The sequence below is a fragment of the Plodia interpunctella genome, chromosome 29 (genome assembly GCF_027563975.2).
Source record: "Plodia interpunctella isolate USDA-ARS_2022_Savannah chromosome 29, ilPloInte3.2, whole genome shotgun sequence".
Lineage (NCBI taxonomy): Eukaryota > Metazoa > Arthropoda > Insecta > Lepidoptera > Pyralidae > Plodia > Plodia interpunctella.
Window position 1 is genome coordinate 1,801,860 of NC_071322.1, and position 15,722 is coordinate 1,817,581.

Below are 15,722 nucleotides of genomic sequence, written 5' to 3' on the forward strand. Positions count from 1 at the left end.
AACAGCACACACCAAACGCCATCTATGAAATGTATGGTGAAACTTTACATCACGAACTTGAGTTTGTATTGTTGCTGTTGTATTGGAGATAGATGGCGCTACGAGGTTAATGCCATCTCCACACTATCCTATCGCCAAACAGTTCGTCGGCGTCGGTGGCATTCGAATGCGTGAACACTGCGTAATTTGTATGAGAGCTTTTATTTACTGTAATGAAAAACTAGCAATGTACACTGAATCAGGCAACTTTGGCAAACTTCGACGCAGTGTGGAGCTGGCATCACGTATATTATATCATAATAAAACTTAAAGCACAGTTAAACAACAATCTACTTTATGTGCTTATCGATAAGATGTTTTATTCAACGAACAATTTCATATCAACGTATGGCATTCGATAATTAATTCGATTCCAATAACAAATTTTGAATTTGTATTCGAGTGTATCTCGGCGCACTCTTTAGCGATTGTGAATCGCGAAAGAAAAATGGTAAACAGATGTATTGGCGTGTACTAAGACTTCATGATATGATAATATTACCGATAAATTGATGTGTTTGTCTGTTTGTTCATAGGACATGGACCTGATCGAGGTGCTGTGGAAGCAGGATGTCGATATGGGGTTCTCCCTCGAGGACCCTATGCATTTGGTGAGTTAATTCTACTATAGCTGAAGCCCGCTACTTCGCTCCCTTATTGCACACTAAGTCAAATAATATAAACTGATTACTAACTGATTAATCAGTATACCTTTTGACCATGTACTTTATTGTGTAATTACATTGTTATATTACTGAGAAAAAATCCTTACATATTATACAAAGTCTTTTGCCGCGTGTGTCTGTCTGTTTGTTCGCGCGAAACTCAAAAACTACTGTACGAATTTTCATGCGGTTTTCAACAATAGATAGAGTGATTCCTGAGAAAGTTTTAGGTGTATAATTTATTGGGTTTTTACCCGAGCGAAGCCGGGATGGGCCGCTAGTTATATATAAATTTATATTTAAAAAATGGTAAGCCCTTCTGGCATGATAGGGACCAACACTGAATGAGTTTCTTTCGGCATTTTTTCTCAGCAGTGGTCGTTCCGAAATGCTAGTACTTTGTAGCTTTGGTAAATATTATTTAATCTATTTATAGTATGGATTCTATACTATTATTATAAAGAGGTAAGCGTTTGTGAGTTTATATGTTTGAGGCGGGTAATCTCCGAAGCTACCCAACCGATAAAAAAAAATCTTTCACCATTAGAAAGGTACATTATCCAAGATTGCTATAGGCTAGATATTTTATCTCAAAATTCCCACGGGAGCGATTCCCCGGGTAACATCTAATATATATAAAAGAAGACACTGAATGACTAACTGACATCAAAGCACAGCCCAAACCACTGGGTCTAAAAACTTAAAATTTAGCACGTAGGTCCCTTATGTGGTCTAGGGGTGCACTAAGAAAGGATTTTTCAAAGTTCATCCTCTAAGAGGGTAAAAAGTGGGTTCAAAGTTATATTAGCTGAAGAGTCTAAATATTTAACTGAAAGGAAATCACGCGGGCGAAGCCGAGGGCAAAAGCTACTTCCGAATATTACGTGAATAAGTGCCCGGGAATTCCTAATTTCTGAATAAATGATTTGATTTTGATGATGATGTATATCGTAACAGTGAATAACGTAAGAACTGATCACAGGAGGGTCCTCAGGCGAGGAAGGTGGACGATGTGGACCAAGAGCTGAAGTTGGCTGAGGAGAAGATACAGAAGCAGCAAGAGGAAGTCGCTAACATCGAGAAGGTCAAGGCCACGTTGCTGGGACCTGATGTCAAGGTCAGCCCTTTTTGGTTAATTATATATTTTTGTGTGATTTCACGACGATCTCGGTGGCGCAGTGGTAACAGTGCTTGCCTCTGAACCGAGAGGTCCCGGGTTCGATCCGAGGTCGGTTCATGATGGAAAATGATCTTTTTCTGATTGGCCCGGGTCTTGGATGTTTATCTATATATGTATGTTATATAATATAGTATCGTTGATTGAGTATCCCATAACACAAGTGTCGTACTTACTTTGGGGCTAGCTCAATCTGTGTGATTAATTTGTCCTAATATTCTTATACTTCTTGATCTTATCCCACTCATGTGGGGTCGGCACAGTATGTAAGTTCCTTCCATTTCGTTCTGTCATTTGCCATATCCATTGACACTCCTTTCCTGTTCATACTATCCTTGTCACACTCCATCCATTTCTTCTTAGGTCTTCCTCTATTCCTGGAACCCTTTACTTCCATCTTCAATGCCCTTTGAGTGACGTGATTTTCATCTCTTCTTAAAAAATGCCCGTATTTCTTATACATTGCCATTGTTATGTCTAAATGCTCGGTCGATGGCGCTGAACAACTTTTCGGTATGGAAGCAACCTTGAAATCGCGAAAACAAAATCAGCTGATCCATACATTTTCCACAAGTTAGGTATTTAAATTTGTTTTATTTTTTTTTTGTTTGCAATTAATAAACTCAAAAACTACTGGGCGGATTTTGATGAAATTTGGCACAGAGATAGGGGCGAAACTTATAGTGACATTTGCTACTTTTTATTATGGTTTTATCCGAGTGAAGTCGAGGCGATCTGCTGGTGTAATTCATAAAGTTAATTGTTTGCAGGACGACCCGTGGGCCGGACTGTCATACACGGTCGATACTGAGACTGGTGAGTATAAATTGCTTACGTATATTATAAAAAAGTATTTTGCGTCTGTCTGTATGAACGCGATAAACTTAAATACCTACTATCGGACGAAACGTTTTTAACCAATAGATATTCGTGATTAGATTACATGATTCGTGAGGTAGGTTTAGGTATAATTTACTAGCTGCGCCCCGGGACTTCGCTCCCGTGGGAATTTGAGATAAAAATTACCCTATGTGTTACTCCAGGTTATTTTCTATCCGCGTACCAGATTTAATAACAATCGGTGCAGTAGATAATGCGTGAATAGGTAACAAACTTACTTTCGCATTTATAATATTGAGATTGGGGATTATCGTTCTGTCCGAGGGAAGCTGAGACGGGCCGATAGTTTGTTATATACTAACGTTTACTTGTAACTGGTAATCGAAGATGAAAGTTAGGAGGAAGTTAGAAAACCGGACTCTGTACTCCCACGTTTTAGGGCTGAGAAAATAACCCGGAAAATGCTCGTATGAGAGAGTTGTAACTGCTAAAATAGTTTTGTATTGGACAAAGTAAAGTTTTCCGTAACAAAAGAAAACAAAATGGCGCCCGAACATATTTTCAAATTTCTCGCTCCACTGCATACCATTTTATAAGCGGATAAGAAACGTATCCAGCTTTTCAACTCTCCCCTATATGTAGGGTGCGACCCTTATTTACGTGGCAACCCTACGCAGGATCGATTTAAGTGCCATTGTATTGTTGGTGTTATTGCGTTTGTGTGTTTGAATTTAGAACGATTTATTTGGAAAATATTAGCTTGATACTGGCCGGATATAAACGATTCGGTTTCACACACTTGAAAATAGAATGTTGAGAGCATTGTTTGCTCTTGATACAAATATATATTCTTTTTCATTTGTTGATAAGCTGGCTGGAAATAAATATTTTGAAATTGGAGTTTAAAATTCGGTACTTTTCAAGCATTCGTCATTTTCATTTTATTTTTAAATCAATTTCTTCTATGTGTTTTCTTTTTTGTTATCTGTAATAATATATTTCTCATGGTAGTAGATGAAAATTATATATATACTTATAATATATTGTTTATTATCTGATTAAACAATGGAGAATGAATTTTAATTTATATACTTACTTTAATAGTTATATTCTATCGAATATCTTTCCTTCCTTTACCATATTACATATATCCATATCCATATTACACATATTTTTTTAACAGATGAGTGTGAAGTCATTGTATGTCAGGTATATTTCTTGGTTCTCACGTACTACCTATGCTAATACTTAATTTCACTGCACGATTGCAAAATTGCAGTCAGACAGAAGTGTATTTAAACATAACTTCCCGTTGGTAAATGTTTAATAGTTGGATCGAACTTGCTTTGGGGCGAAAATAGCTGAATCATATGAATGATTACAGCTACGGGGGTCCCAGGGGAACAGTGGGACAAAAAATTGATTATTTCGAATATGTTTCCCAAGTTTTTTTCTCATTCGTAAAACTTGCAACAAGCGAGTGAATCAGATTTTTATAAATTTGTGCTTCTATACGTTGGAAATTTTCGGGAAAGCTTTATAACATACATAAAATAAGACCCATTTTTGACATATTTTTGAGAATGACACGAATGTGTTTCTCTCAGATTGAAGCTCCGGCTCGAAGGACCAAACTGTTGTGATCTTGTCTTAGTAATACAAATAAATATTTTAGGTATTGGACAAATATTTTATTTTATGGCTAGTAATTTCACGAGCACAAATATATTTAAAAGGTAACAGCAAAAAAGGTGGACGACATATTTGTTCACGATAAAAAAGTGCACGGCGCAGGCGCGAGCTTAATCCCCACAGCGCAGACGCGTAGACACAGATTAGGTATATAAAACTATATCTACTATATCTATGTATGCAGTGTCCCGCTACGAGATAAATGTCTCTTTTATTATTTTCGAAAAAAATATGAAAATGATATTTTTATATCGATCTTATTTTAACGCTAAATACTAATTTACGAACGTTATCGGTTATATGAATAATGGAAAAATTGTCTCAAATTATTGTAACTGGCACGCTGCTATTGAAATAATTTTATGCATTTTAAAAATAAATTTTAAATTATAATCGAATACGTTCTCGAACAAAAGCCGAAAAAATCCAATAATCAGTCGATTATCTTCGAAATTTCTTGAAGGACACGTTTTCGGCTGGCGTCTACAATAATGAGTTCGAATATGACCAATGTAAATTGAACCTTATCCCTACCCTTTCTTCAGGTAATTCCGTGTTGTAAGGACTTGGGGAATATTTTCAGAGGTCTATCGAAGTTGGTCGATCGTCGCGAGTGACAGCCGCGTTCGAATTTCAAAAAAGGAATGGTTCGTTTCAGGGTTCTGCTGGTATGATTTACGATGAACCTTTTATGAGATTATTAAAAAGTATTTTTGTATTTTACTACTTTTGTTTTGGTAATTAAGTTTACTATATAGAAATTATACTAAGATTATATAGGAATATCCTTAGCTTTTTAAATGTCACGTAACAAACAAAATATATCATTTTCATTGAATTGATACTAAATTACCATATTTTGTTATTTCAATACTATTTTTTTTATCTTGTAAAATACTCTTTCTTAAAATAAATATGCTACGGAATTCCAAACTTTCAAGCCAAACGCTCTTGTCCTTTTTTTCTTTCGACTTTTCCACAAGTCATCGTCGGCCAGTGTTCTCTGTGATTAATACTTTGAGTCTTTTTTCATCGGAGTTTTGTCTATGGTATTTTTTTTTAGAATTGGTGATATTACGTATTTCTGTATGTTCTTTGACGGCATTTGGAAGTTTTTGTTGTGCATTTATTGCCTTTATGATAGCATCTGTCGTTTCGAATTTCGAATTCGGTTATTGAAACGTTACATTTTATGTAATTCTTAGTGTATTTAAAAATGATTGGTTATTCCAAAAGGCCTTCAACGTAAGTACCTAGCATTCGATCGCGTCTAAACCAGCGTGGGATTTTTTCACCACTGCTTCATCCTTACAAGATATATTTTCCGAAATTTGAATTTCGACCTTTGTGACACAAAAGCTTAAACTTCCTGCGATTTGCTCTCTCTCTCTCTCTCTCTCTCTCTCTCTTTTTTTTAATCAGAGCGTTTTCTCCGTCGGACCCTAGGGTTCGTTTCCCTTTCATTTTGGTCTCCACTTGGCGCGGTCGTCGGCATCCCTAGTTGTCAGACCATTGTCACCTTGACGACATCAAGCCAGAATATTTCTTGGGTTTGCCTTCTGCCAGGGCGAGGCGGGGGCGGCATAGACAGACATTTGTTCCAGCAATAGTACGTTCTGCGTTGATAGCTATAATCTATAGTATCCCAAAATACACATTATTACATAGTACTTATAAAACAAAGTCGCTTCCCGCTGCCTATCTGTACCTATATAGATAGATAGATAGTGTGATTTCCTTAGGAATCTTAAGTAAATAGGTTTTGGTGAATAATTTACTAGCTTTTATCCGCAGCTTCGCCCGCGTGTATTACCCACGAGAACACTTATATTTCCAGGATGGAAGGTACCCGATGTCCTTCTCCACCCTTTAAACTACATGTATGTAAAATTTCAAGAAGATTGGTTGAGTAGATAGAGCGTGACGAGGTAACAAACGAAGTTACTTTTTCATTTATAATATTAGTTAGGTTTATGATTTTATATGAGCGAAGCGTGGACGGGTCGCTAGTTACTTATATACAAACACCATTCTAACACAGACATAAACCAAACAATATAACTGCGCGCAGGATTTGTATGGAGCCCCATACAACGTCATATTTGATTAATGTAAACGTCTCAATCCCAAAGGAACAGATCATTAATAATATTTATTGTTGAATTAAAATCAATTCATGGTTCCTGCCAGTGTTACTCCGTGCACTCTAGTGTGAGCGGTGTGTTGTCAGTTGCTTGGTTTAAAGGGTTTTCTGTGTCCAACGGTCAATAGCGTGGTGAAAATATTTCGTATTTTTATACCTTTTTAAAGTCTAATTATTTATTTAGATTTTACAAAAAATAAAATAAAGGCTATATTAAAGCCTAAAATTATCATTACATAGAATAAAACAAAGTCGTTTCCCGCTGTCTGGCTGTCATTACGTATGCTTTTAGATCTTTAAAAGTACGCTACGAGTTTCCAGGTGGACTTTTTAAATAGATAGTGTAACCTCGGAGCAAGGTTTAGTGTTTAATTTATTATTGTATTTCTCGAGCGAAGCCAGGGCGGGCAGCTAGTTCATAATAAAGTTTAAGTACTTAATTATACTTTAACCTAAATTGTATTTTTTCTATATTTGATATTGACAGAATGAGACAAAGCAACTTCATAGTCGTATTCCTCATGGCTGAGGGTCGAGGTCATTACGTGGAATGAAACACGCGTAACATCTTTCTTGGCACTATTTATGAAATGGTTAGTGTGCCATTGCCTTCTCCATTTCACACACAAAGTTCATATTCAACCAATGTGCAGGTTTCCTCACGATGTCTTCCGTCACCGGCAAGTGGTGGTCGGTGAAAACTACTGTACACGAGTCAGATTGGTATATAAACACATGTGGCACGAGTAGGATTCGAACCTGGGACCTTTCGGTCCACAGGCGGCGTCTTAACCATTACACCACCACAGCTTCAGAGCATACGAATAATTATTATTTGTTAAATGGAATTTATGTGAAATATAGAGTTTCATTTGACCAGGGAACAGGAAATAGGGGACATTTTACTTTTATTTAGTGCCTGTCCCGTTGTCTGTAATCAAATCTTGCAATTTAGATTTCTCCTACTTCTAGTTGCCCTACAGAGTTGAAATTTCACACGTCGCTCCAGTTTCCATGACAATGCATTGTTATGATAGGCATGACCATGGTGCAACTCGGATCGGCTTCAAACGAAGGAACTCCTCGACCGTTTACTGCTGTAAATGCGGGTTTTATGTCAGGCGTTAAATGCCATAAGATCTCTCTGACGACAATATATTTTCATAATTATAAAAAAAACTTGGTTATAGTTAAGTAGTGGATTTTGAACCCAATTATATACTTAATCAGTTCAATAGCCTCCCACAATAGCTTATTCATCCTGTGATGACTTATCACAAAAATTTACGCGCACCCGAACAGTTTAATCATCGTGCTTATGCGTTTCAACACCGGCTACTTGCCTTGCCATAGACAAGGAACGATCGACGGAAGTCCATAGACGCTATTTGTTACTAGGAACTCGTGTTTGTGACGTTCAAAATCAGAAAAATCTGGTGCGGCGACCAAAATATTATTACCATATATCTATATTTATATTTGCATATAATAAAACTGTAAATGTGATATGTTTGTTCGCGCAAAACGTGAAAACTACTGAATGGAATTTGATACGGTTTTCTCAGTTGTATAGCGGATGGTCTAACTTAAAATCTTGTTTAGGTTTCATCGCGATACGTTGCTTAGAACCCGAGACGTTGGCGTGTAAGTTATGAGTGGACGCACGAATTAAACGCGGGATAATTTATTGTCAAATTTATTATACAGTAGCGACACTATCATTTGATCATTAAATATGTAATTAAAAACTTTATTGAACTAATAAATAAATGTACAAAAGTTACTCTACCAGTCGACCATAGACCAAACAGAGGTTGCACTGTGGTGCAATATAGGTATAGTGATTAGAAAACTTTTTACTCAGTATTATTTGGTAATTGTCAAAACTGAAAATAGTATTTTGTCTATGTATTTTTATATATAAACATGTTTTTATTAAAACTACTATATTACAGTTAGATATTTGAAATAATATTTTAATTTATAAAATACAGATTTAGCTTTTATATTGTTAGATAATAATATAATTACTTACTTTAAATTAAATATTTTTTTTTTCATTTATCAACATAAAAAGGATACATTAAGCTTGTTACCTGATGTAACTGTATCCCTTAGTCGCTTAGTAGGCAACAATATCATTCCCAAAGAGGGTTGACGTTAGGCAGGCCACCGGTTGTAAAATCACAGAAAAAAGATGAAAATTTCAATGTTATTATATTTGGGCTTCGCAGCGTCATAGGTGACTAGGAACATGTGCAGAGAGAAGCTGAAAACCTAACATAAACGGATAAACGCTTTTATGATAGAGTTTTTAAAGTCTTTGTAACAATAACTTTCCAAAAACTTCTGTACAAAAAGAAAACCACGCCCAAGAAAATCAATACCTATCTTGGTAAAAACAAAATGGCGTCGGAAAATCACCCGCAAACCATTTCATTAAAACAGGGACCATTAATAAAAGTAGAAAAAGATTAATGCACGAATACAATGCGTAATAAATTAAATGGACGTATATATCAGGGGAGACTACCCTTAGCGGCCATCTTGTTTTGAGAAGCCCTCTGATTGGTTGGCTTCTCTGCTAATCAATAATTTCTAGCGCACGCACGAAACGCTATAAGGATGATATAATACACAAAGGATTATCAACCTTGGTATGTTAAAATAAAGTCTATTTTCAATAAGCTAGGCTTTGAAGCAATTTCGACACAAAATACAGTTCTATATTTGAATTCAAAGAACGTGTGTTCTGGAATAATTGCTTGTTTCAAAATGATCGCAAGAATAGATTACATATTTAATGCAAAATCGACTTAAAGTGATAGGAATAAAGTGTAAAACTGTCTGGTATGATTTTAGAACCAGTTTTCCTGGTAAACGGTATACTAAATTAAATTTGGTTATAAATTATGGTATTAAGTACCAAAATGAATTTTTACCAACAAAATTGAATAGAATAAAATTAGTTTCGATAAAAATCTTAAAACCGTTTTTCCGGGTTTCTTCCACAGCCACTCGGCGTCAGAGCCCGAAGTACCGCTTTTCTACGTTTTTTCCTCTCCACTTGGTGTTCAGAATCCTTATTACTCAGACCAAAATAAGCATATTCACTTGACAATTATGACGTCAGCAGTTTTTGAGTTTACCTTTCGGCCAGGTCCAGCCCGGACCGTATGGCCATATGTTTCCTACGTAACTTGTCTGTTTACGCACGACGTGGCCGGACCAGCGCAGTACCTACATATCTACACTTGTACACTATAAAGAAAAAGTGTCTGTAAGTTTGTGTGTAGGGGATTATCTTCGGAACTACTTAACTGAGTTCCAAAATTCTTTCATCAGTTGGAAGCTACATTTCTTCTGAGGCACATAGGTTACTTTTATCCCGATGTACTCGAAGCGAAGCCCCGGGACATATAATAAATCTATACATATAATAAAACTGTAAGTTGGTATGTCTGTACATAGAAGATATTAAAGAAAAATAATTATCAGGTGTCTTTTAGCTAAAAAATGTTTTTTATAATTTTTGCTTGCGAATCACGTAAAAACTATCTGTACATAGAAGATATTAAAGAAAAATAATTATCAGGTGTCTTTTAGCTGTCTGGTATAGATTGCATTTCCATCCATTGCATAGAAACCGAGATATTGTCAATAATAAGTTATGAGCGAACGCACGAACGAAGCCGCGGACAAAAGCCAGTCATAAATTAAAACAATGAAGAAAAATCTAAAATTACAATTACTTAAAACCCTACAAATATTATATTAACGGGACTTAAAAACACTTCAAAACATTATTACTACTACACAAAACTCTTACTAAAGGTAATACAATTACTAAAACACTTACTAAAAGTAATACAATTACTGAAACACTTACTAAAGGTGGGTACTACGCAAACTAATTGTCACAAAAGACAGTTAAAACAGCAGTAACGAAAACTTTTTTCCCTCATCGACACTTCAAAAGGCTTTTTGCTAAACCTGCTTTACAACGACGGGACTTCACAAATTAGTCTCGGTCCAAAATACGGGGCTGCCAATTCGCTTAAACGCTTTTTTTCGCGCAGTCCCAGCGGATTATCAGTTATTATAACTTTCTAGTGGTTATGTTTATTATTATTATTATTATACTTTTATAAATGTTTTCTCCTTTTTTTTTTATTAAATAAAAATAAAAAATAAAAACGGGTATACGCCTCATACGCGGGCCGAAGCCAAGCGTAAGAGGGAAAAGTTTTATATGCTGAAGGTAGACGTGAGGGTAGACGAAGTTAGGAAATTACGCGTGATTCGGCATGTGTTTAGTATTACCGCCTTCTGGATCAAGGAGAGTGTATAATCTGGTATGTCTAAGGTGTTCAAGCTGTGTTTCAATGATGTTGGTATGATGCCAGTTGAAGACAATACTATAGGTATAATGTGAACAGTTTGGGCTTTCCGCTGAGTTTTGATTTCGATTGCTAGGTCTTGATATTTACTTAACTTTTCAGAGATAGTTGTCTGTAGATTGTGAGTATTGGGTACTGCAATGTCTATGAGGTAAACTTTTTTATGAATTTTATCGTGTACAGTAATGTCGGGTCTGTTGAAGTGAATAGTTTTGTCAGTTGTGATAGTCCTATCCCAATAAATTTTAATGTCACTGTTTTCTGATACTGCAGTGGGGGTATATTTATAGTATGGGATGGGATGGGATATTTGGTGTGAAACGGTATTTGTGAGCTAGATATTGATGAACTATTGATGCGACTTGATCATGACGATGTTTGTAATCAGTCTGAGCGATCGATTTACAAGCTCCTTATTATTATTATTATGTCTGGTTCGAAAATGAGATACGAGAGTGCATTTCAGAAAAGAAATATTTTTTTTACCTCAATGTTGGTTGTGTAATTGATAATCAGAAAATTATTATTTTTTTTACTTAACATTTTAGTTTAACAATTAATGAATTATAATTATTTTATTAGTCACTTCGTGGTTTAGCTGTAACACATTTTACAGTTTAGTGGGTTACCCACCCATTAAATCTGTTATAGTTTCTCTAAAAATGCGATTCTACGTTTCAGGTAAGGTTAAAATATTTTTATGTTATACTTAAAATTTAACGAATCGTTGTTACGTCGTTGACAAAATGTAGCTTTTTAAATTAAACATTTTAATTTACGTAATTGATCAAAACACAGAAGTCCCTAACATCTAAATATGATATACCAAGCGTCATTTAAAATTTTATGAAACCGCTGCGTTCTGGAGCAAATTGAGTTTTATAAGAGTTCACGAGTTACGCTAAACTTGGATTCGAGCAGTCATGCTCAAATTGCAGTTTTCCGAAAAAGCGCGCTAAGTTCAATAAAATAAAATGCGTTGCCAACTTTGTGTCCTAGGATCTTTCGCCACAGTGCCCTGTGATCACACGCCCTTCAAGCCGGAACACAACAATGCAAGCACTGCTGTTCACTCACAGAAGTTCAGTCACCATATGCTACTCCAACCCAATGTTTACTCCATGTGTGATTATTACCTTTTTTAGAGACTAGTCACGGTGACGGCACGCCACGGCACGCTGCAACTCATCTTCCATCAGCAGTTATGTCGGCAGCTATGTCGGGACTGGGATGGGTCGCCGACAGCTTTGTTTTCGAAATTCTAAATATAGTTTTGAAAAGGAGAATAGTGATTTTCATTGAATGGGTATCGAATTCTTCGAAAAAAATGTACAACACATTTTTGAGGGTTTTTTAAGCTAAAATATATGTGCTAGATTCTCGATCTTCTACAGTTTATTGTTACTATTAATCGAGTGGTGAAGTTTTTGCCACTGAACCGAGAGGTCCCGGGTTCGATCCCCGGTCGGGTCATGATGGAAAATGATCTTTTTCTGATTGGCCCGGGTCTTGGCTGTTTATCTATATATGTATTTGTTATAAAATATAGTATCGTTGAGTTAGTATCCCATAACACTAGTCTCGAACTTACTTTGGGGCTAGCTCAGTCTGTGTGATTTGTCCTGATTTATTTATTTATTTATTTATTATTTTTATTATTTATTTATTTCAACAATTTGACAATGCCCAAATATAACCGTATAGATATCCATTGTTCCCTGCTAATATTATAAATGCGATAGTTTATCTTATCACGCTTTCACGGCTAAACCGTTGGACCGAATTTGATGAAATTTGGAACAGATATAGTTAACGAGCCGACGTTAGACATAGGCTACCGCGGGCGGAGTCGCGGCCAACAGCTAGCCTTATATAAACGAGCTTTCACCACGCGAGTCACGGTGACGTGTCAGCGCCATAGCGTTTGTATGTAGGTCGTTCAACCTGTTTTGGATATTTGATTGTAGATGCATAGGATCAGATCTGAGTACCCCAGAACTGGAAAACGGAGCGTTGGACATCCAGCATCTGTAGATAATAAATAAATATATAAGGACAAATCACACAGATTGAGCTAGCCCCAAAGTAAGTTCGAGACTTGTGTTATGGGATACTAACTCAACGATACTATATTTTATAACAAATACATACCTATATATTAGATAAACGTCCAAGACCCGGGCCAATCAGAAAAATATCATTTTCCATCATGACCCGACCGAGGATCGAACACGGGACTTCTCTGTTCAGAGGCAAGTACTTTATACCACTGCGCCACCGAGGTCGCCATAAATGGGTCGATGTAAAGGAAATTGCTGGCAACAACTGGATGGGGATGGCCCAGGACAGAGATGGTTGTCGCAGACGGAAGGAGGCCTGTGCCCAGCAGTGGGGCACGGACGGCTGTAGATCATGATGATGATCAGAAATTATCCTAGGATATCTCTTTTCCTCAAGGCAGCCTGAAAGGGGTTCCACTAGCGATAAGATCTACAATAGTTTCTCAAGTTGTTCAAAAATGTATCTTGTTTTTGGTGCAATAATGTGTTTTTTATCATATCAATCATACTTTCCCGGAGCTCGAAACCGTTATGTTTTGATCTGATTATAAACTGTTTAACCAAGGTAGTCGCAATCGATCCGCTCCGAAAGGAACACTGTGTTCCTCTGTGATTGATTGACCTGGTTAATTCCAACACGCGCTTGTCGAATCATATCAATTTTTGAAAAATTTGACCTTCACAAGGCACTTTTTCACATCAAATTTTACATAATAGTGTAATTTCTTTAAAAGCTCCACTGGCATTTCGGAACGACCACTGCTTGTTAGTCCCTATCATGCCAGATGGGCTTATAATTATTCTACAAGAATCGTGTTATGTTTTCTCTTTTTGTTATTATTTTGTGTATAAAATAATCAGTTTAGCTTGGTGGGGGAAAACGAGCAGAATATTTTTGGGTTTAACTGATAATTGAACGTATTCGATATTAAAATGATCTTCGATCCGAAGCCGCAAATTAAGTTCTTCTATCCGAATAGAATCGTAATGAAAACCCTATTTACAAAATGTATGGAGATGCGCGCGAAGCGGTTTTAAAAATTAACCAGGTATCAGAGCCTTGTGTCCAATACGTTGACGACCTCTGTGGCCTAATGGTCATAGTCGGACTTCTACACTGTAAGTCCCGGTTTCGATTCCCGGTCAGGGCAAGATGGAAAATGATATTTTTCAAATTGACCTGGGTTTTGTTTATCTATATTATAGGATATAGCGTCGTTGAGTTAGTTTTTCATAACACAAATATCTTATTTTGGGGCTAACTGAATCTGTGTGATTTGTCCCTATATAATAAATATATATATATATAACAACCACGTGGCCAGTCGTCCTTTCTTCTCCGGGATAGACAGAGCCTTTTAGGTTTGTTCCTATTTAAATATTTATTCACAGAAGTGGGATTAACTAATACAATCAAGAGGGATTTTCAATTACATTAAATTGATGATATGATTAGTATCATGCTTATTTCCTCGGCTCGTATCCTGTATCCAAAATGCGGGAGGAGTCGCGAGCAAGAGCTAGTTTTTAATTTTAATTTTTCGATAAGTTGTTTTTATAACACTAATATTGGCGTCACTTTTTTATTAAGAAACAAAACTAAAAAACATAGACTCTCTAAAAGTGCACGATTCTCAAAATATTTTAATCTACGTTAACTATTTATCTTGATTACAATCTTTAAAAAACTAGATAATTACAAAAATAATTAATTCAGAGCAAGCATTAATAAAAAAGACGCACAGAAAGAACTCCATATTATATACCGCATACCTAAAGCCTATACAGGCCATATCCTTTGCTCACCCGGAAAGAAGAATTACGCAAAACCAGATCATTTAGCATCTTGTTCTAACAATTGAAACGATAATGTGATAGAGAGAGAGAAATATATGCTCGAACGTTCATCCGAGCCGCTCCGCCTACAGGCGTTGTGTGGTAGGCCGACGTACTGGTTGGCCGAGACAATGAAAAAAAAACCTGCCAGTACGTATGGAGCAAGGGACAAAAAGGTCTATCCAGGCTCAATACAGACGCGGCTGCAAGGAGCGCGGTATCCTTGCTTCCTTCGAAATTTAAAAAGTGAAAACCATAGTGCTAGGTCATCTAACGTCTGCATTTTTAAGTGGCCAGTCATTGCGCGAAGAAAAAAATCGAACAATTTCACTCGATAGTGACAGTGTGATTTTTTTTATCGATTATCCGGAACTAGTAGTATTTGTGATTGTGTATTTGGTGATTTTACGGTAGGTATATACTTTTGTATGAGTTCGTGTGGCCTAGTTGCCTTTCTAAATTTAATTAGCTATATCTACCGCGGTCTTGCATGTCATTTTGGTAAATAAGAAGAGATTTTTATTTACATAAACTGAAAATACCTACATATTTTTTTGTTGTTAAAAGCTACATCTCTATTTGAAGAGATGTTTTAGATTGGTTTTGTTTTACTTAAATATTTTTAAGGTGACAATTTGAGAAGACAAATTGAAGTTAAGTACAAAAAATTAGTTAAGAACCAAAATTAGCAATTATCAATAAGAACAAGAAGAATATTTTTTCCAATAAAAAGAAACGTTTTCTGAAATATGCTTCTCTGACAAAATATATACAGCTCTGCTAATTTAAAAATGCCTCTTTATATATTTAAGCTCTTCATTTAATAAGACAAACCGAAAAATTAATATATATCCATATAGGAAAAGTAAA

General features: G+C 36.0%; 1 protein-coding gene across 17 annotated transcripts in view; it reads left to right on the plus strand.

Moving 5' to 3' along the window:
* LOC128682010 (segmentation protein cap'n'collar-like) overlaps positions 1–15,722 on the plus strand; it is a 111,218-nt gene that overhangs the window by 29,899 nt on the left and 65,597 nt on the right. For all 17 annotated transcript variants that reach the window (XM_053766452.1, XM_053766450.1, XM_053766440.1 and 14 more), the window contains exons 3-5: positions 576–650; positions 1,687–1,822; positions 2,650–2,697. In XM_053766452.1, the coding sequence (XP_053622427.1) occupies positions 576–650; positions 1,687–1,822; positions 2,650–2,697 (259 nt within the window). The remainder of the gene's footprint in view (positions 1–575; positions 651–1,686; positions 1,823–2,649; positions 2,698–15,722) is intronic.